This window comes from Onychomys torridus, chromosome 12 (assembly GCF_903995425.1).
Source record: "Onychomys torridus chromosome 12, mOncTor1.1, whole genome shotgun sequence".
NCBI classification, from domain to species: Eukaryota; Metazoa; Chordata; class Mammalia; order Rodentia; family Cricetidae; genus Onychomys; species Onychomys torridus.
The window spans coordinates 5,685,347-5,707,132 of record NC_050454.1 but is presented as its reverse complement, the minus strand read 5'-3'; the positions used below and the strand labels follow the sequence as shown (position 1 = coordinate 5,707,132).

Genomic DNA, 21,786 nt, shown 5'->3' with positions numbered 1-21,786 from the left:
ACCCTGGGGAACTAATTTCATCTTCTTCTCAAATGAGCAGGTTCCTAGGCTTAGATCCCTTCCATGGTTAACATTTTATGGTTCTAAAGGTGACGAATACATACGTGAATGGCATATTCCCACTCTAGTGACTGTTGGCTTATCACTCTCATTTATGAGTTGTCAATCCTTTAAGCACAGGAGCAGAGATGGGGGCACCACTGTAACCTAACCACACCGTCCTCACTCATATCTATACATTAGTGAGGAAGATGCACAAAAAATGTAAAAGAATGTATATTAAATAGAGAGAATCAGAAAAACTTTATTTTGTATTTGAAAATTAGGGCACTCAGGAAAAATATCTATACATATATCTGTATATATACACATATACATATTCATTAATTTTAAGGGAAAATGCATTCTTACCTAAGGATAAGAAAGGTGTATATTCAGGTCTTAGTTTGTAAAAATATCCAGTCCAGTTTACTTCTTTACCTCTGTAACAGCTCCGTTCCCCTTTCCACCATCAAACATTAAAAAAAATAGTTTTAGGTTTTGTTTTTTTGGTGTATGTGTAAGTGTGTGTGTGTGTGTGTGTGTGTGTGTGTGTGTGTGTGTACACATGAATGTGCAGGTGCACACATGAAGGTCAGAAGAGAATGCTGAGTGACTTCTTTTACATCTCTCTGTCTTACTCTCTTGGAATAAGATCTTGCACTGAAACTGGAGCTTGCTATTTTGGAGTAGGCTGTAGGACAGCAAACCCCAGCCATTCTCCTGCATCTTCCTTCACATACGCACTCAGCACTGGGGTGAAGGCATATGAAGCTAGGAACAGAATTTCACTTGAATGCTAGGGATCCCAACTTAGATCCTCATGTTTACAGGACAGGTATTGGGACCCACCTAGCCATCTCTCTAGCCCTCAATTTCTACTCTTTAGTCAGAAAACAAATTGTATCTACAGGTTTCAAAACTTTCAGTTGTATGTCCTTGAATGAATCACTAGGGCTTTAATTTTCTAGAAAATGAAAAATTATCTTACATAACTTCTATGACCACATTCTTTGTAAAACTATAAATCTTGGGTTCCAAATCAATGTTTAACAGCACACTGGCTGACTTTACTGAAAAACAACATGTGCTAAGATGGAAGACATAAAATACTGGGGGTTATTTATTTAGTGTTGTAAACACTCACTGCTTTGAGCAAATACTTTACAAGAAGTTACCACCATAAAGGAAATATATCTAATATATCTAACTTAAAAAACACTGCACTCCCATGACCCATGGCTACTATAAAAAGAGAAAAAAGAAAGAGAACCCAAAAGCCCTAACTTTCCCCTCTAATCAATACCACCTTTTCTCTAAACTACCCATTTTCTACTTTTCCTCCGAGGCTGTGGTTTTGAGGTTTTTACTTACTTAGGTTATGTCTGTGTGAAAACAAGATCCCCAAGGCCTGAGGCTCCAGCTTCACTAAAGGAAGCTGCCCACCTGGAGTCGGTCCACATTCTGTCATCAACAGGGACACTTTGGAAATCACTTTCTTGTCACACAACAATAAAGACAATCAAGTTCAAATCTCCCCTGCACCTTAGTCAAGACCTGCTAAGCCGTTTCCAAAGCAATCACACAGCTCTCTGTACAGATCTGAAAGCTCACAAACAGCACGTTAACTGATCTAACTGGTCCACGACCAGCTTGGCAATGTGGTCAGAGGACATAAAGTGCAGAGGAGAGACTCAGGAGTGGGAAGGTCTGCGCCAGGGTCATCCTGGTCGGCTCTCAGACAAGTGAGGGCAGCATAGTGTCCTGGAGAGCATGGAGGCTCATTATCACCTGATTCCTGGGTTTTCTCATCTATGGATGGAAATGAATTTATTGTTCCCTTACCCAGGCTGCTGTTTAGCTCAGATGATACAAGAAGCATGGAAGTGTTTTAAAATGAACATTAAAAACTTTAATTTGACTCATTAAATTTACACACACACACACACACACACACACACACACACACACACACACACACCCACACCTTTTCCCCCTGAGACAGAGTGTCACTGTGTAGCCCTGGCTGTCCTGGAACTCACCCTGTAGACCAGGCTGGCCTTGAACTCAGATCTGCCTGCCTCTGCCTCCCAAGTCCTGGGATTAAAACTATATGTGATGGGCTCATTTTGGAGGTGCTTCTATTAAGGGTGACTTTAGATAACTCATTCACATAATGTCAGAGTTGGACATTGGAGGAAAGACATAGTGACCACAGCATATGGGTGCATCCCCAACTTCAACATCAGGGAGAAGATTTTCACCTCCATTTCTCAAGGCTTTTGTTTTGTCGATTCAAAAAGCAGTTCTCCATACATAAACGAGAATTTCCAACTCTCCTACCCCATGCCTGTGTTACTGTTGGCCAAGTCCATTTCACACGTGACAATTGTTCAGTGGTTGTCAGGCTAGACCTATGGTTTCTTTCCTCCAAAATTTCAAATGCACCTACATCATGTTGCCAGCGTCCTAAGCATCTCAGGTGAGTTTGTGGATGTGCTCACTCCCCGAGTGACCCAGGCAGCACAGGGAGGAACCGATCCTCTCTGTTATAGGGCTGTTTTGGGTCATGAACATCATTGGGCCTCCAATCTGATCTCAGTAGAGGAGTTTAGCACTAAGTGTGGTGAGCAGGTGACATCAGGAATGACAGTACATTCCCATCATTCCTCCTTTGGGGTTAATGAGGGCCTCATACTGCTGTTGCTTATGTCTTCTAATTGGTCCCAGCATCGTTTGGAAAGAAAAGAAAGCCTGGTTCCAATCACAATCCCATTTCCATGCAAAAGTTCTCACTATCTTCTACTAACAATCCTCTGAGTTAAGTACAAGATTCCCTTAGATATGTATGAGTTTACCTTGTACTGCTCAGAAGGCACAGCGATTCTTCAAATAGCCTGGGAAACAACTTTGAAATTCACACACATCAGGTTTTTTTTTAAATTAAGACAACAGCATATAAACAATGCCAGGATAATTATATTGCATGCTTGAACATACACTGTCAGATATTTTCAGTCTCCTCTCAGATCCAGTACAACATCTACTTTCTGAGATTGGGCACCCAACGGTTTTGTCTACAGTCCAATGAGCAGCTCAGCTGGAAGACTGTCATTGGAATTGTGCTACATACAGTCTCTCTTTCTCTCTCTTTCTCTCTCTCATGAACTGTCTCGTAGGCAATTATGTTTCTTTTCTTTTTTTTATTATAAAGAAATGTTCTATTCATTTTACATACCCACTACAGGTTCCATCTTCATGGCCCCCAGCCTTCTTCCCCCACACCCCCCCCCCCCATTCCCACCTCCTCCAAGGCAAGGTCTCCCACGGGGAGTCAGCAGAGCCTGGTACATTCAGTTGAGGCAGGTTCAAGTCCCTCCTTGCTGTACCAAGGCTGCACAAGGTGTCACACCTTAGGCACTAGGCTCCAAAAAGCCCACTAATGCACCAGAGACGTATCCCGATGCCCCTGCCTTCAAAAAGGATGAAAATAGAAATCGTGGAGTCTGTGATCTCAGTCAACACAGAAAACTCTCAGATACCTTCAAAGAGCCATTCCAAGATGGTTTACAGCTCAACTTTTCCTTTATATTTTCCTTGGAAACAACTCAAAAAGGGTAAGGCCCCCCGAGCTGCTCAGTAGCCATGCTAGCCACTCAGTTTTCTAGTGATTTGCCCTCCATCCTTTAATATCTAATTTTAAAGTTCTCTTTAAGTTTTGAATTCTTTGTAAGTTAGAATCATTTCTAGTTCTTTACCCCTCGGTCACTCTAAGCATCTGCCACTAGAGCTGAGGCTCCCTTCAAATGTAAAGGCACCCTTCTAGTTTTCCACCAAACAGATAATTCCATGGGATAAGACCTTGCGCCAAAGGAGTAAGGGTAGTAAGATGGTTAATAGAATGTTTTCCAATCTTGAAATGCCTTCTGGTCCTCTCAACTCTTTCTGGGTAGAGAGCAAGTGAGAATCTGATCTACTTCCGTTGGCCAACTAGTGCTATTTCACTTTCTGTCTTCAGGTGGGCATATGGACCCTCTCTTCTTTCCCTCCCACAGGACCATTGTCCAGACATCTGTACTCAAATCCCTAGGCTGCTCCTGTCTGTACACATTGATGGCACAGCTGCTGTGCAGCAGAGAAGGTGATGGGACATGTTTAAAGAGTGGATGGTCAAGGCAGGCCTGTAACAAGTACTTTCGCTCCTGACTTTATGTTGCTAGGCAACATAAGCCAAGATGGCATTCCAACTAGGCTCTGAGGCTGTGCTTGTGAGCACTTTCCATGGAATCATCTCCTTGGCACTCTAGATCTCAACAGGCAACTTGTTAGAGAAGGTGAAGTTCAAAAGCCTCAGACGCGGCTTAGAAACCTTTTAAAGACTTGTCTCAACTGACTCCTCCAACCCATTGCCTAATATTTGTCAATTCCATATGGGGGCTTCAATTATATTTTTCCTTTTTCATGTCAAAAGCTTCCTCATCAGAAATCTTCCCCCTTCTCTAGAGTCTTCCTATTTCCAAAGTTTAAGTACACTAAGTGTAAAGACTCGCTCACAGCTTAATGACTACATAATGACTTTTCTATTGTTACCTCTAGGTATTCCTTCTTTTCCTGAAGTTTCTCAGAATGGTGGCTGCATGGAGATCAAATCACATATCACTTTGTGTTCTGGCTGCAATAACACATCTCTCCAAAGGCAATCTCCCCACTAAACTCCTTCCCTGAGTTTATGATCTAATTCCCTCCATCTGAGGGCATGGTGTTCAAGGGTATAGGCTTGGTGTACACCTTGAAACCCAGTTCTACAGCCCATTATTTGTTGATATTGGGCAAAACACTTAACATTCCTGGACCTTAATTCTCTAAGGGGGAACATGATAGTGACATCTACTTTGCAGGATTACATTCTTGCATAAGGATAAAGTAATCTAATTTCTGAAGTTCATAAACTAGAACTGCCATATCATAAACACTCAGTAAAACCAAGACCTTCCCCAGTTCTCTCTCAAGGTTAGCAACCTCCACTTGGCAGGGATTACATTGACTGTTGGCGACACACCTTTTACTGTTGCTAGAACCTAAATTTAAATCAAGTGTTATTGATGGATTTTTAATAGGGATATCTTATTTTCTTAAATAAGCTGCATGTCTCTGGAGCTTTGGTGAACTCTGATTATCGAACATATTCTACATGCCAAGAACTTGGCTGAGTGTGCTCTATAAATATTTCATGCATTACTCACAATCACAGTATAAGGTAGCTATTGTATTCACACTGTAGATGAAACAGCACCAGAGAAGGCTGAGGGAACAGTCTGCGCAAGTTTTCTAAGCTGGTATGTAGTTAAGCTGAGATAGTTCTAAGATCACGTGTATCTGTTTTCTGAGTGTGTAACATTTACCCATTGATACAGTTGCTCAGTTTACTTTATCACTGCATACTGGTGCACAATATCTGAAGCACACACACTCAGAATTTAGCTTTTCACTTTTAATATATTGTAATTATAGACAGCTTACTTTTAATCATTAACATTTTTTCAGTGTATTGTGGATTCTAACATACACCCTTCTCCTATTACAATGAAGAATGTGCAATAAACTTTCACTATACTGTGATATAAGCAGATACCTTTGTCTGTTTCTGTCTTACTATTTTCCATGCATTTGTGCCAATTCCCATAATCTTATGTTTAGCCTCACCATTTTATTTCATTGGCTTGATGCCGTTCCCACAGTGAATTTGCTGGTGTTGAAAGAAATGCAAGGGGACCACTTGTTCCACATCTTTAATCACCAAGGTGGGAAACTCGGCTTAGGCAATAGAGGGACCTGCTAGCAATACTTGGTTGGTCAGGGGCACAGCAGGGTCCAGAATAAGACTTATTTAAAAATTATTTTTTAAAATTTAGCTGCTTATTTAGTGTGTGCAGAGGTGCAGAGCATGGGCCTGGCAGATGTGTGAGTCACCGTAAGCTTGTGTGTGGGGGCCAGAGGACAACTTACAGCAGTCAGTTCTGCTCCATGATGTGAGTTTAGGGATTAAATGGTTACCAGGCTTGGCGGCACACACCTTTAACCTGTTGTCATCTTGTCAACTTGATGCACCAGGGAAGAAGGAACCATCACTGAAGAATTGCCTCCCATCAGATTGGACTATGTGCCCATTTGTGGCCAGTATGTCACAATGGGTAATTTTCTTGACTGCTAATAGACACAGAAGGACTTAGAGCCCTATTGGTGATGCCATCTCTAGGCAGCTAGGCTTGGTTTGTATAAGAAAGGCAGCTGCCAGCCCAGGAGCAAGCCAATAAGCAGCATTCCTCCATGGTTTCTGTCTTGAATTCTTGCCCTGACTTCCTTCAATGATGGCCTGTAATTGAGCACAAGGAAATAAACCATTTCCTTCCCAAATTGCTTTTGGTCATGCCGCTTGTCACACTAACAGAAAATTAAACCAGAACACCAGCTGAGCCATCTCCCTGGCTCCAGAATCCGAGCTCTTTATTCCCACCTCACAGCCTTTGAGCTAAATTACAGTGACATCTGCGTACAGGAGGTGTATGCCTCTCATATAGTAGTAACACCAACTCCACACACTCTCAGCTTTGGGCCAGTGGCCTCAGTCTGCCTTTCACTGTACATCAGAGAAATCACGAGGATAGGAAGTACATAAGGATGCAAAAGCCTGTTCAGTTCTCAAGCCTGGCGCCTTTACTCATTACTGTGACCCCTATGACGTTTCTCTACAAATCCTTCAAGAACCAACTCAGAAAGCATGTGATGATGAGACCAACACACAGTAAAGAAAGAATGCTTAGAAACTATTATACCAACTCAAATGGGGTAACTTAGTATCTCTTAAATGTAATGATAAAACTCTGTCTCCTATTTCACAGTTTTTAATATGTTGCTGTTTGAAATTTATTTTCCCAGAATTAACTTACTTACATGCTACAAAAATAACAGTTTTTTAAAAATGAGATGGGGGGGGGTGCTTGGGGATTTAGCTCAGTGGTAGAGCACTTGCCTAGCAAGTGCAAAGGCCCTGGGTTTGGTCCTCAGCTCTGAAAAAAAAAAAAAAAAAAAAAAGGATGGGAAAAAAATGAGATCAGATGGCCAACAATCTCTACATTTCAGATTGATTTAGAGGTTTGGGTTCAAGGGTGACTTCCGGTTCCTCACAGCGTTCACGGGAGTTCCTAGGACTCTGCCTTTTCCTCCACACACTCACCATCTCGCTTGTGAGTCTGTCTCATCCCTTCTGCATTACAGCTCCCTTGACAAGCTGTGTCCACAGCAGCTCACAAATGACACAGACTGCTCACTTATGCTGATGGACTGGGAAGGATAACACTAACTGTTCATAGTTACTCACAGTTTTAAAGAAGGAAGAAGTGACAAACAGAAAAGTATATTTTCCTCCTGAATTCAGTCATGGTAAGACTTGAGAAAACAGTTAAGTCATATCAGATTCCAGGTTTTATTCATAAATATTTAGAGTTATATGCACAAAGATGATCTATCTTTGCCTCGGGCAAAGGTAATACATTGTCCAAAGTGTTTCTTGATTTTGTGTATCAAATAACTCTAAGACCCGCTGAGTTTTTAGTACAAGCTCACTGTATTCCTATCCACGGGGGTCCAGTCAGAAATGCATGCACACTACCTATTCTGCAGTGGATGCAAACACTGCAGCAGGGCAGCTGATAATAACCCCGTTCCTCAGTAGGGAAGACGGGGCACGACATTTAATTTGAAAGTCAGCTCCAGGCCCCACTCACCAAAGTACTCATCAGAAGGGGGATTTTCCATGTCATACAGCATCTTCTTGGTCAGGTGCTCCAGCTCATCTTCTGGACGGAATGATGGGGGAACAGAAGGAGCCCCCATAGGCCCAGGGTGTCCAGCCTGGAAGAAAACACATAACCATTTAAACTTGGTCTAAACATACACTACAGCAATCTGCTTAACTGGGGAGGAAACAATACAGGTCCATCCATTTGTAGACCTGTGTCGGGCACTAAGGTTTACTACTTATCCAGTGTCTGACCTTTGACCTTCCACTTTATTCACTTGCCTTTTCTCGATGAGTCTCTCATACTTTAGAATCTGTGTTTCCAGTAGAAGGAATCTAATTTTTCAATAACTGCTAAGTAGTTGCCATGTTATTATTATTGTAGTAATTAGGAAGATGACCAATGAAGACTATCCAGCCTAGAGAAAAGTCTACAGGCACATCAATAAAGGTAGATCCTCTGGAGAGAGAGTACTGTCAGGGGCTAAAGGAAGCTCTCTAGGAGAGGATTCAGAGAAAAGAGAAAAAATAGATAAGACTTCTTATAACTAGTGAAGAAACCTCAGGTACAATAAAAAGCTCCCAGCCATTGTGTGTTCCTGTTCAGATAAATGTGCATGCCACAGCTTTCACTACGCCCAAGCCAGAACACACTTCTATCATGTTCCAGTTAAGGAAGCTCAGCAACGCTTTCATGCCATAGGCCCCTAAGGGAGCTAGCTCACTAGATTTCCCTATCCTACATTTCAACTTACCATTGTCAACAGCACCCCATATCTTTAACCAGGAAATTATAAAGATAAAAAATGCTGTTATTAACAGTTTAGACACGAGGGATAGCACTGGTCACTGTCAAGGGGAAGGAAGACGGATGCAGAGTTTGCTTGCTTGGTGTGGACACACTCTTGCAACAGTTTCCTGAGAGTTTCTGTCTTCAGAATCATTTAAGAGTAAATCCTACAAAGCTGAAAGCTGGGTATTCATTCCCCCAACATCTTCACTTGGCCCAAGGACTTATCAGGCACAAAATCCTGTAATGCACACATCTCTTTATAGACATTATCATGCCTAACGCAGTTTTACTTCGTTGAGTGATGTCTAAGGCATAGAAGCTAGGCCTTTTCAACCTGAATAAGACTTCATTGATAGTGTTTTACTCTTTTCTCTGTTTTTTTTTTTACTATTTTCCCAGTTTTGAGAACCACTGCTCTATAGTCATTTATCCTGTCCACTGTCCCCAGCTGTGAATTTTGTGTTAACCACTATCCACTGCACAAATAGATGCCACTGTTAACATCTGAGAACCATAGCAATCTATGGGCGGAGAGATGTAGCTTTAGAGGAAAGTTTAATACTGTGGCCATTGAGTAAAATGATAATATTATTTACAGACTTACAGTCCTGGCCATTGTTTTGTACTGTGCAGAGGGCCTTAAATCCAACCAAAGGCACTTGTCCCCGTCCCCCCCCCATAACATTAATGCCATGGATGTATCTTATCACACCAGTCATTTCTGAAGTTCAGGGTGCATGGCTGGGTAAGAAAGCTGGTGACTTTATTTTATGTTATGTAAATGCTACTTTTGAAATTCATGAAATGGGACTTTTTTTTTTAAAACCACAATAACTTCAAATGATAAAGATATGCTGTTTACTCCTAAACTCCTGGAATAAGTTTCTATATAATCCATGCCAAGTGGAGGATTCCAAGAGTAACAGAAGGTCAGAGCTGAGAAGTAACTTTGTGTGACTGAGTAGGAGCAACTACAAATGGTCCTTTGAGAGAAGAGGACAGACGGAGCGTCAACTGGGAGCTGTCCTGTGACACTGAGCTATCCGGGGCTTCTCTGTAAGTCAGGAGCCTATGGTGGAGACAGACCACGGATAGCTCTAAGAATGGGAATAGAGAGCTGACCTGACTTGGAGTTCTTTGGCAAGCCTATGAACTTTGGGTAAGCTCACATCCCCTCAGTCATGATGAGATGCAGTGAGACAATCTGCACCTCGGGGACACAGGACTGAACAGTTTCAGAGCACTGTGAAGAAGGGCTCTCTATTTCAGGGGCCCAAATAGACAGTAGAGATGGCACAGGAGTAACTGCTGTCCTTCAGGTGTTCAATAAAAGGAGAGGCTGAGTCGAGATGATGGTGGCATCGAAACCCAACTTGTACCCATGCACCTCTTCCCCAACTACGTTTGGCACATGGCTTCCAACAGAGAGGTACTGGAGAAGTACCAACTGTCACTGCTCTCAGCACTAATGCTAGCTGTTTTAATTCACTAAACAGTTACTAAAGGGCACATGATAATCCTGCTTCCAAAGGACACAATTTATCACTGCCTTAGCCTATGTATCTGATTTTTTTTTTTAAATAAACAAGAGGTAAGAAACTACATCCATCTCCCACAAAACTAAGGCAGAACTGTCTACCCTTAGCACTTACATTTCAAGAAGACTAAGTTCAAAGTACTCTGTCAGTATTTCACAGATGTTTTTCAAAAGTATCACCCTTTCCATTCTTCAAACATCCTTGCCTATTTTGCTTGCCGAGTTTAGAAGTGCTCTTTTCCATTTAAATTCTACTTTTTGTACATTGATGTTATCAGGCTTAGCAGGCTCATATGTCCCTATAAACACATTATAAACTCATAAGCCAAAGGAGCCCACGATGCACCTCATACATTGGTCATGGCAGTAACAAGGTGCTATAAGCATTATTTTGTCATGTGACATGTGGCCCCATGGGAGTTGTAGCCCAGTGCCATTGCACAGTATCTTGAGAGGACATTATACTAAATATCATCATTAGCTTGCGATTAAAATAAAACAACAACAACAAAAAACAATAAAAAAAAAAAACCCCACCTCACTTTTGCATGCTTTCTACGGAATGGAGACCACTTTTACAAAACATAAAGCTGACAAGTCGCAAGTGGAACCACAGTTAATTGGGGACCACACTGCACTGTTAATTGAGAGTTATGTCTCATGAGGAAGGATCTAGATGATCTCACAGTATTTTGAATTTTGTCTACCTGACTCTCCTACCCACCCCTGTCCCAGTGTATAATATGGAACACATCTGGGATGAATGCTGGGAAACCACAGATTCTTTAGGTAAGAGTTAGTTTTCACCCCAGGGAAGGTAGCCTAGATACCGAGTTAAGTCCTGTAAGAAATTTGTATTTTACCTTCACACTGACAGAGAATTGCCTCTATAATTTCCCCCTTGCAATACAGATTAGGGCTCATGATATCTTAAGAAAAATGAACAGCCATGTCCAACTTATTTATTTTCAAATGAGCAATTCATAGCACAGTTTAGGGTAGAAACATACAATTTACAATGTATGAAGGCTCACTGGGATGGGATGATTTCCACTGTTTTCTAGGTTCTTCATTCAGAACTGTGAACATCAGTGGTATAATATTCACCATGATCCAATGATTCCTCGATTGCACGAACCTGAAGGTGCCTGCTTCACATATAAGTAATCTCAAATGCTTAGAGCATGGCCCTGTATGACATGTGAACGTGCTTTATGGACAAGAAAATTGAGGTCAAGTGGGTAAGTGAGCAACCCTGTGGTGGACAGGAGAACCCTGTGGAGAAACAGCAGAACTTGGACTCCCTGGTGAACTGAGTTGGGTGTATATTTGCTACACAGCAATGCCTCTCAGGGTCCCCCACTATTGTCTTCAAGCCCTTCTAGCTATGTTATTAGATAGTGATTTAGATTTATATCTGTTTACTCTTATATAAGCCAAGATTTTTATGTATGTGAGTGAAGGCTTACTGCTCAGCGCAAAACAAATAAAAACAAAGACGTTCTTTTAAATGTGCACATTAATCACCAATATGTATGTTCTTTGAAATGTCTGAATCACTTAGTGAAGGCACAAGAGCCACATGGTTGAGTTGTCACAGGGTCAGACTTCAGACAACTCCAAACTTTTCTTAACCTAAAGTGCCAAGGACTGCAAAGATCATGTCAAATTATTAAGAGTTTCTACCTCTGAAAACTTAGGAGCTATAGAAGAAAAGGACCCAAAGTAGACGATCACAAAACAGTGTAAACAGTGAGATACAGGTATGATTCCAGTGTTCTAGCATGCCGGGAGAAGGCTGCTGGGAGATGTGAGCCTTTGTCCTTGGAAGAGAAATCATATTTCATAAGAGCAAGAAGGAAGGAAGGGAGAAAGGGATGGAGTCCAAGAACAATGTACACAGAATACATGGGAAAAGTCAGAGGGGAAGAGCTCAAATGAAGAAGGCAGCCAATGCCAAGTCTTCATTGGAGGAAAGAGGAAATGATTAGGAGATTTTCAAGTGGTGGTTACCTCTGTTAAAGTTATGAATACAGCAGAGATTTTTTTAGATCACAAAGCTTAGTAAAATGCAATCAGGGCTGGAGGGATGGTTCAACTTGGTTTTCAACCATACGGATTTTAATTCAGTCCATAGGATCTTGTTGAAAAAGGTCATTATTGTGTAATGCTTGTAATCCCAGGGTTGGGCAGGCAGAGACAAGCCCACTTGGTGAGCTGCTACAACAACAACAACATCAACAAACCAACCAACCAAAACAAAGATACAAACAAGGTGGGGCTCAGGGGATAAAGGCACTTGCTACAAATTCCGATAACCTGAATTCTATCCATAAGACCCACATAACAGAGGGAGAAAAGCACACGGACAAGTTATTCTCTGACCTCTACAGGAGCACCATTGCACCCTCCTCCAAAGAAATGCATGTAAAATAAAACAAAACTCCAAACACCTACTCCTCAGCAAGGTAGCTCAGAGGGTAAAGGTACCCATTCCCAAGCTCCTCTCTTAGAGAGTATCCTTGGCACACCACACTCCAGTAGGTGTCCTCTGACCTCACCATGTGTGCTGTGGTAATGGAAATAAAATGATAAAAAAAAGAACAAACACAAAACAACGTGGATGGCTCTTTAGTAAGGACACCCAAGGTTGTACTCTGGCCTCTACGCCCATATGCATGCACATACATACACACACACACACACACACACACACACACACACACACACACACACTTCACCCAGGGTATTTGTAGGCAATTTAGTAAGTAATACAATTTTAAATGTCTGATATTTACTTGTTTGGCTAACTCTTGATTTCTTTCTTGTCTCTGGGCACACAGGAAACATTGGTGATTCCTTCTTTCAGTTAGAAGTTGCCATGAGCCCGGTGGTGGTCGTCGCGCACACCTTTAATCCCAGCACTCGGGAGGCAGAGCAAGACGGATCTCTGTGAGTTTGAGACCTGCATGGTCTACAGAGCGAGATCCAGGACAGGCACCAAAACTACACAGAGAAACCCTATCTCAAAAAAAACAAAAAAACAAAAAAACAAAAAAACACCAACCCGAAATAATAGTAATGGTAATAATAATAATAATAATAATAATAATAATAATAATAAAGATGTTGCCATGAGAGGCACAAGAAGGAGGAGGCTTAGTCCTTCAGTTCCTGGACAAAGAGGAGGCCTCAACCCCTCAGGCTGAGCAAGCTGCTCCACACTATTACACCAGGGAAAATGGAAACGGATACCTTCAAAAGACAGCGCTGAAAGTCACAAGAACTGAGTGCTGTTACTCTCTGTATGCACTTGTCTATTGCCCTTAAATACATTTTCCTCAGATCAAAGATCCAACTATCTACATGTTCTGGTCCACATTACTAAACCGTTGCCCAGATATGTGCCATTAGAAAAGACATATTATGATGCCAAATGTACATATACAAGTCTAGGTTTTTCTTGCATTATGGGTGGTGCTGTGTAGTCATGAGAAGTGGTTTCTGCAAAGAAAATACAAGTGGACCGAATCCTTGCTCAACAAGAACATTTCACCATATTAATAACAAAGCAAACAGCAGCTTCCACCCAGCACAGTCATGTAACATTTCATTATGCTCAAGAGTGGTTTGTATATTCATTCTTCCAGAGGATATAAACATGTTACTATATGGCTAAAAACTATCTGACCATTTGGAGCCTTTTTAATATTTTTCTTGTCTATAACTTGACTAAAGAACTTTATGGAATTATTTTCACTTCCTGGGCCTCAGTTTCTTCATTTATAAAATAATACTCTCAAAGATTCCTTGATTTTATTTCATCATGCGTTTGTGACCATAACATAGCGGGTGCCATTGTTGGCTCTGAGAGTGAAATCACATATTACTATGTTTAGAGATATTCTGTAGTCTGTAAAAATAAACGCATACTGAGTCAGTGGAAACCTCCTTAATACAGAGGTTTCCATTATAAGAGGACGTGAACCGCTTGTCAGCATCCTCTGAAGCACCCGAGCTTCATTCAGTGTTCTGAATCTGAGTAAGCAGCGGGCAGCTCACAGGGCTCCTGCAGCCTACTGAACTTTCACTACTCTTGGGTTATGAAATCAAGAGGCTCTGAAAGTTAACCACGTTATCCCCCATGCCCTTCCCTTGGGCCGAGAAGGAAATTTTCCACCAACACCCACTTTTTAGGGGTGGTAGGGGTGGTGGTGGCAGAGTTTGGTTGCTATGTAGACACACTGGCCTGAACCTTTCTATGCACCCCAAACTGACCTCAAAACCACTGCCCTCCAGCCTTGGCCTCAAAAGTGGTAGATTATAGGTACAGGCAACCACAGCCCCAGTGTCTTTTCTGAGGAAAGAGGACACATGATGAAGAGCCTTCACTAAGATGCAAACAATGGAGTTTCTCAGGCCAATGCCCACTCCCTGCAATGGTTCCTTCCAGCAATGCAGCTCCATGTTGTGGGGATCCATGTTGCGAAGTGGTCACTCAATAACCATCATTGCAGCAGCTTATCAACTTACTGACAGTGACCTTGCTTGGGGTCATCTTCCTCCAGTACCCTTACCGGCGGTTGATTTCTTATCTATTTGAACTTACTGCGAAGTCTGAATCTCACCAGAAACGTATTACTAGGCAAATAAAACACCAGGAAAAAGCAGCCAAAATCTTCTGGAAGATTCCATGATAATGAATACTCTATCATTTCGGGTAGCAGAGACACTCTTTTTTCCTTGTCCATTTGTAATGATGTACAAGAGGTTCCTCCTCTTAGAAGGGAAATGACTTCAATTCTGTGTTCTTGTGAAAAGAAACATTGAAATTATCTTCTTTTCAAAAGGTAGAATTAGCCCCATTTTAGAGCTGAAAGCCTGCCAGAAAATATATATATATTTCTGATAGCACCCCCCATTACCATTTAGCTGTGTCAAGTTTGTACTCTGCAATTTCCTGCGGCTGCTTTTGCTTCTGGAGTCTTCCTGAATGTGCCACCCCACTCAATGCCTCACCGTATAAAGGGATGAAGTACCTCCTGTGGCCAAGGACAGAAGGTATGCTGGGATAGCTGCTGTGTTTCAGGCTACAGCTGCAGACAGCAAGGGGCCATGGAGAAGTCACATGGCAGGAGAGTGAGACCTGCCTGCCCCTCCCAGTGAGGACCCAGGACTTCTCCATTGTCACAGTTCTGTTCTCATGCCATGTGTGGCTGTCTCTAAAGCACGGTTCTTAAACCCAAGTCTTCACAGGAGAGGACGGATGGACCCATATTTTAGCAAGATGGGCTTGCTGAAAAGCTACTGCAACCAAGAGAAGGACTGGGCATCCATGAGGAACCTTTTCAGCGCTAGCACATCAAGGTTTTAGGATGCTCTAACAGCCAAAATGGCTCTAAGTCCCCACAGTTAGCACTCAAAGTCTCCATGTCAAGAGTGTCTAGGCTAGCTCACTTTGAGTTCCTATATCTTTTAACTTCCCCTAGGATTTTGCTTTTCTATTACTGATTTTCTCAACTATAAGCTGAAGAGTAATTTATCAACTTCATAAAAAGAAGCAATGTATACCACTAAATATTGCTGTTATAGTTACTAGGGAAGAAATGTAGATCTTAACAAAGGAAAGGGAATGCTTGTTTACTGATTTTTCCAGTAACCCAAGACCTTTCTATCAGTGTGGTAGTGTGGTATTCCTGATCTCCACAGAATGTTTTTGCAATTTCCATAATAACCATGAGTACTTTTATCTATAAGTCTCACAAACTGATGTTGGTAAATGCACATTTTGTTGGTCCTCCAAACTGTTGACTCTAACAAAAAACAGTGACATAAGGCTCATGTTAGATGGAAAATGGACTAGTCCTTCCTCTCACTTTCCTGCCTGGAGGAATTCCAGGCACATGAGCCACAAATAGTGATGCCACACTGCCCCATAGACAAGAGCCAGGGAAAAGTAGTAGGTGCCTCAACGGTCAGTGGGAAAGTGAAGCCACAGCCCTGTAGCAGATCAAATCACAGTAATGACCCTATAGCTCCCTTTCTCTGACCTCCCATGGCTATTTCCAAGGAGAAAGCAGACTGACCCTGGAGTGAGAGGATCCCTCTCAATTTGCTTTACAGGAGGCTAACAGAAGCTATTTCTAGCATACTGTGATGACCAAAATCTACCTGCTATATCTGGCCTATCAATTAGGCTTTTATTATGCATAATATAAGTTTCATTAACAGAGGCAGAGAAATGCAGGACACCTCTTCCTTTGTTTGTTTTTTCCTCATAAAGATGGATGACATGGAAGTTTGATGAATGGAATAAACTGTTTGTGGTTGTATTCCCAAATTAAACTATCTATATCTTTGCTATGCCTCACCTAAGTAGCAGTGGCTTCCTAGAGGAAAAAGTTTCCTCTTAATTTGGTTGCCTAGTAAAATGCAGTAGCTATTTGTTCCTTTGTTGGGAAGAAAGGTTTCATGATGTGTTGTTCCATTGGGTAGGGGTAGGGTGGGGAGGGGAGAAAGTTTATTGACTATAAGGTATACTGATTTCTCTATTTATTCATTTATTTATGGAGATAGGGTCTCATATAATGTAGGCTGGCACTAAACTTATCATGCAGTGAGGCTGGCCTTGAACTCCTGATACTCCTCCCTCCATCTCCCAAGGGCAGCCATTACAGTTGTGTACCACTGGGCCTGGCAAGAAACCCCACTTTTAATAGTCACCTTAGTATTCTGTCTCTTCCTGGCCTGTAGCCTTGACCTTGTTTGTTCAAAATGAAGTTTCCCCAGTTATTTGTTAGTAATTCATTACTTAGATGTTGTCTCTTACTATTATATTCAGAGCATATTAAAACAGTGTATAGCAGAGATGCCAAATTGACTGTGAACATAAAATGAAAAGCAGATACTAGATGAAGTCCAGCAAAGTTGGCAGGATGAGCTGCAAGCAGTTTACTTAAAAATACTTTTAAAGTGTCTAAATAGAATATAGTAAAATGAACACCTTTTAGAAAATAACAAATATGCTTTTCAAAACATGAGGTTCTAGCCTCTTCTTTAGTATTTTCAGTTTGAAACCAGGAGAGCGGGTGGCGGGGGGGATCCGGAGTGTGGACAGGTTGGAAGAAACGAAAGGCCCGAGCTTCTCAGTCTTCTACGCACAGAAACACTTTCTCACTGCACAAGCTGTTTCTAGCTAGTGGGATTGACAGATGCCTGAACGTGACACACGCCACTGAAATATCATGCAAATCCGTTTTCAGTTTTAATATGCAAATGCGGTGCTTGGCACATCACTTTCCATGGCTGAGGTGAATTTCTGTTTTTGAGTTTTTCGTGGGAAATGCAAACCAGCAAACAAATGGTTAACTCCCCATATTTCACCTAACAGGCTGTAGTTTTCATCTGAGTCAGAGGGCTGTCTTGCTCAGCAATCCAGGGCACCTGGGAGACAAAGAGAGGGCCAGTGCTTTGCTCTGGGAAAATGCCACCCTCCACAAACAAGTTTGCCCCCTGAGGGATGATCACATTGGACATCTGGGACTGCAGGGTGGTTGGCAAGGCACTTAAGAGTGAGTAATAGTAAAAAAAAAAAAAAATATGTTTGACCCCTGAAAAGCAAATCAAAGATGCTCATCATGTTGGGAGGAGAGACATCTGAATAGATGAAATGGGCAACTAGTCCAAAGTCTTATTTCTAGGTATCCAGGCAGTAAACTGCAGCCTCTAGTTAAATCTATATTCAATTACCCACAACTATTAGTAACTAATTCCGTATTAAGGCAATCATCACAATGGCTCTGAGGCATCTAGCTGAACAGTTTATAATTCAGTTAGGAAATCAACACATATGAAGGGAAAACAACGGATCAAAGACAAAGTTGGCTCCAATTGCTGTGGTGGAGATGCTTAATGTATCAATTCCAGGCTCTGCCTGTGTTTAAATTCCATATCCACTCATCAATAATTGGTATCCAGAGCAGGATATTTATTTTATCAAATAGATGTTAGTTGCTTAAAATATAAATGGGTGCTCATAGAACTCACCCAATGAGTTAAGTAAAATGGCCCGCAAAAGCCATTGGTGGGGGTCTTGAACTTAATGTTACTGTTCATTTAATGTCTGCATGACTGGTATGCAAACACATGATTGGGTAATATGGATACAAAAGGACAGAAATCATCCTTGTAGCAAAAACATCACAGGACAATGAGGGGCTCACATTAGGACCTGGAGCAATAGAATTCAGGGGCAATAAACCACTGTAAGATTAAATTTCCTTTCGATTCCTTTGCTCCTTCACAGTCCATAAGCACCCTGGTACAACACAAACCCCAGAGTCTTCCTGTCACAGGATCAGCCTGGGGTTTCCCTTTCCTTTCCATTCTCTTTCCCACCCCCACCTTTCTTTATTCACCATAAAGGAATAAATCAAATCAGTGGTTTCTTAACTGACTTATGGGGGAATGATTTGGATAGAACCACACCCATGAGTGGCGGAGTCATGAGTTAAATATGAGCCTACTGTTCTTAGCTTGGTGTTTTTCCACTGATTTACAGCTATCTTTATATATTCATTTAGAAATATGAAACTTACATGATCTATCATAAAGGTTAATCAAGACAGTCAACCTTGCTGATTAAAGCATGATGCTAATTAGACCAGAGGTTGGAGACTAATATGGCCCCTTTTACTTTCGGAAACACTGATTGTGGTGTGATGGAGAAAGTGTGGGCTTTGGAAGCAGAGCAATATGAAGCATTCAACTTACTCTATACATTTCACAAGGTTTTCTTTTATTTTTTAAACTTTTTTTTTCCTTTTGGTTAAACTTAGCATTAGCTTCTTCATGTACAAATGACATGAAGGGCGGGCAGGGAAAGGGGATAGTTACTTATTCCAGAGCCAGCATGAGTAGTATGCAGATGATGCATGGCATGTGCTAGTATTTAACAGTGGCTCATGATTATTTGTGTTAAATGTTCACACAACCTGTCAACTCTGAGCTATGGATGTCTTTCAAATGTGACAGGAAGGTGGGTGAGAGAACATGAATGACTTAGTGTCATTCACCAACACTGGAGCAGTGCGAAGGAAGATCATGCTCTGATCCTGAACCTAAAGGCAAAGGGCATCGCCATTTCCGATCAACCAGCCATGCAATGGAATGCCAGACCTCCCAAAGGAATGTCTTCATGAGTTCTCAGACACAGACCTGCATTGGTGTTTTGTTTACATATTTATTGATTTACAACTTGGAAGACTGAATATAATTAAGGTGTACTATGTAGCAGGTGCCAGATAATGTCAAACAATATTTCACATTAAATCATTCATCTATTCACCAAGCAAGTTCGATAGGCAGCCATACTGATTTGCCAAGGGGAGGGGGAACTGAAGCGTGAGTACCTTGATAGTAAGTGAAGAACCTGGTATGTAACTCAAGCTGGGCATCCTAAAGACTGAAGCTCACCACACAAAGTGCCCAGCTTCTCAACCCACCTACAATGCCCCCACAGCTACCCTTCATTCTTAAGGATTTAATACACAACAAAGTAGTATCAATGGAAGCTTTCTTTAGGAGGAAGTACTACCACTTCTGCATAAAGATGATAACCAAGAGATGAAGAGTATCCATACAGGTTCAACACAGAAGGAAAGTTCCGAAGCCTGAGAAACAAGCAGAGTTTTAATGTCTTCATTCACAATTAAGCACAATCAAACTGAGTTTCAAAAGCCATTTCCTTTACCAATGTCTGATAGAAGGGTCAATGCTAAACCTCAGAAGAGAAGAAAATAAGAGCCATAAAATGTCTTCTATATTAAAAGCTCAAGTTCTGGGCCATCTCCTAATGACCAGTATGATAAGATTCCTTGCTGGGTTCTGGCCCAATGGTGGATAAAATAAAATATGGCAGTAATTGACTCTCCATAAGAAGTAAGGCCTTTCTAAAATTCAGGAGACAAGTCTAGATTGGCCACACCTTGTGGTTTTTCAGAAACAAAGCACACTGGAGATCACCTGCTGGTTGATGAGTCCTCTAGTTAATTAATTTTAATTAATTTGAAGGAGAGAGAGTTGAGGAGGGAAGCTGTGTGTTCAAGGTTATCTGAAAACAGAGGGTAAAACTGAGAAGAAAATTCAGATCAGAAAAGTAGGTCTAACTGAAAACTGCTTTGGTTCTCTTTCCACCCCAGAAGGCTCCCTCCGAACAGTGGCACACTCTGGATGCTCTGTAAAGCGTGCCCATTCTTGGCAAAGATCTTGGGAGCCCTAATCTACAATGATGCATTTTTCTGAGATCCTGAGATGGAAGTTGCTATAAAGTGAAAATCGCTGCTGTTATTCTTGGCGAGTGTACACAGACCAGCAACAGCTGGCACAGACAGATGTGGTCTACAGTGAATTTCGAGTCTGGCTGTGCTGATGCTATTCCCTGTAGCTTTCTTTGTCTGCATCAGTGAGGGACATTCCTCTTCAGTCCATGCACCCCATTAGCTGAATGCCATCGAGGTGAGGTTAAAACCCTAATAAGTCAGCACCAATGCCACCTTCTGTTTCCAGTGCAACTTCCCAACGACTTGACTTTCTAAGAAAAACACTAGTGTTTTATGGAAAGAATTTTCTTCATCTGGGACCTTGTATGCCTAGGAAATGCAACAGCAATGTTTATAAAATCAACTACTTTTGTGTGAATTCTTTTGTGTACAAGTTCTTCCTTTAATCTTTGAAATAAGTTAGTGAAGGAAATATATTTGAAGTTTTATTTATATTTCTTTTTGTGCTTTTCAAAAGTATGTTTTAAGCTGGCATGCAAATAAACTTCATTATAGCATTTTCACACACACACACACACACACACACACACACACACACACACATCACTATATTTTACCTTTATTTATTAGTTTCTTCCCTCCATCTGGTTCACTTCCTCCGTATGTATGTATGTATGTAAGTATGTATGTAAGTATGTATGTATGTATGTATGTATGTATGTATGTATGTGTGTGTATGCATGTGAGTGCAAGTGTCTGTAGATATCAGCAGTGCCAGGTCCCTGCATAGCAGTGGTTTTCAACCTGTGGATCAAGACCCCCTTGGGGGTCACATAACAGGTATTTACATTACATATTCATAAAGGTAGCAAAATTGGGGGGGTCCCACAACATGAGGAACTGTATTAAAGGGTCACAGCATTAGGAAGGTTGAGAAGCACTTCTCTAGAGCCTGAGTTACAGGTAGTTGTGAGCTGTTATTTGCGGGTACTGGGAACTGAACTTAGGTTCTCCATAACGGCAGCATGTATCCTCAACTGCTGAGCCACCTCTCTCTCCTGCTTTCCCACTCCCTGCATTCCATTTCCCAAGAGAAGGAAGTTGTTATCTCACTTCCCAAATGAGGAAACCGAGAAAGAATGAAGTGAAATAAATTGTCACAATCACAGAGCTGGGATAATGAGGAGACAAGATATATAATAAACCACACTGACTCCAGAAACTTCTTCACTTCCAGAGATCGGGATGGTGATCCAGGGTATCAGTATAATAAGGATGGAATGTATTTGATGCAAGTGAGTCCCACTTGTGTTATTCTATCACAATCAATAATATCACA

At 41.5% G+C, this 21,786-nt stretch overlaps 1 protein-coding gene across 1 annotated transcript in view; it reads right to left on the bottom strand.

Moving 5' to 3' along the window:
- The window catches only part of LOC118594076 (LIM domain containing preferred translocation partner in lipoma), a 606,198-nt gene that overhangs the window by 144,386 nt on the left and 440,026 nt on the right, over positions 1–21,786 (bottom strand). The window contains exon 9 of the mRNA XM_036203866.1: positions 7,824–7,950. Coding sequence (XP_036059759.1) covers positions 7,824–7,950 — 127 coding nt within the window. The remainder of the gene's footprint in view (positions 1–7,823; positions 7,951–21,786) is intronic.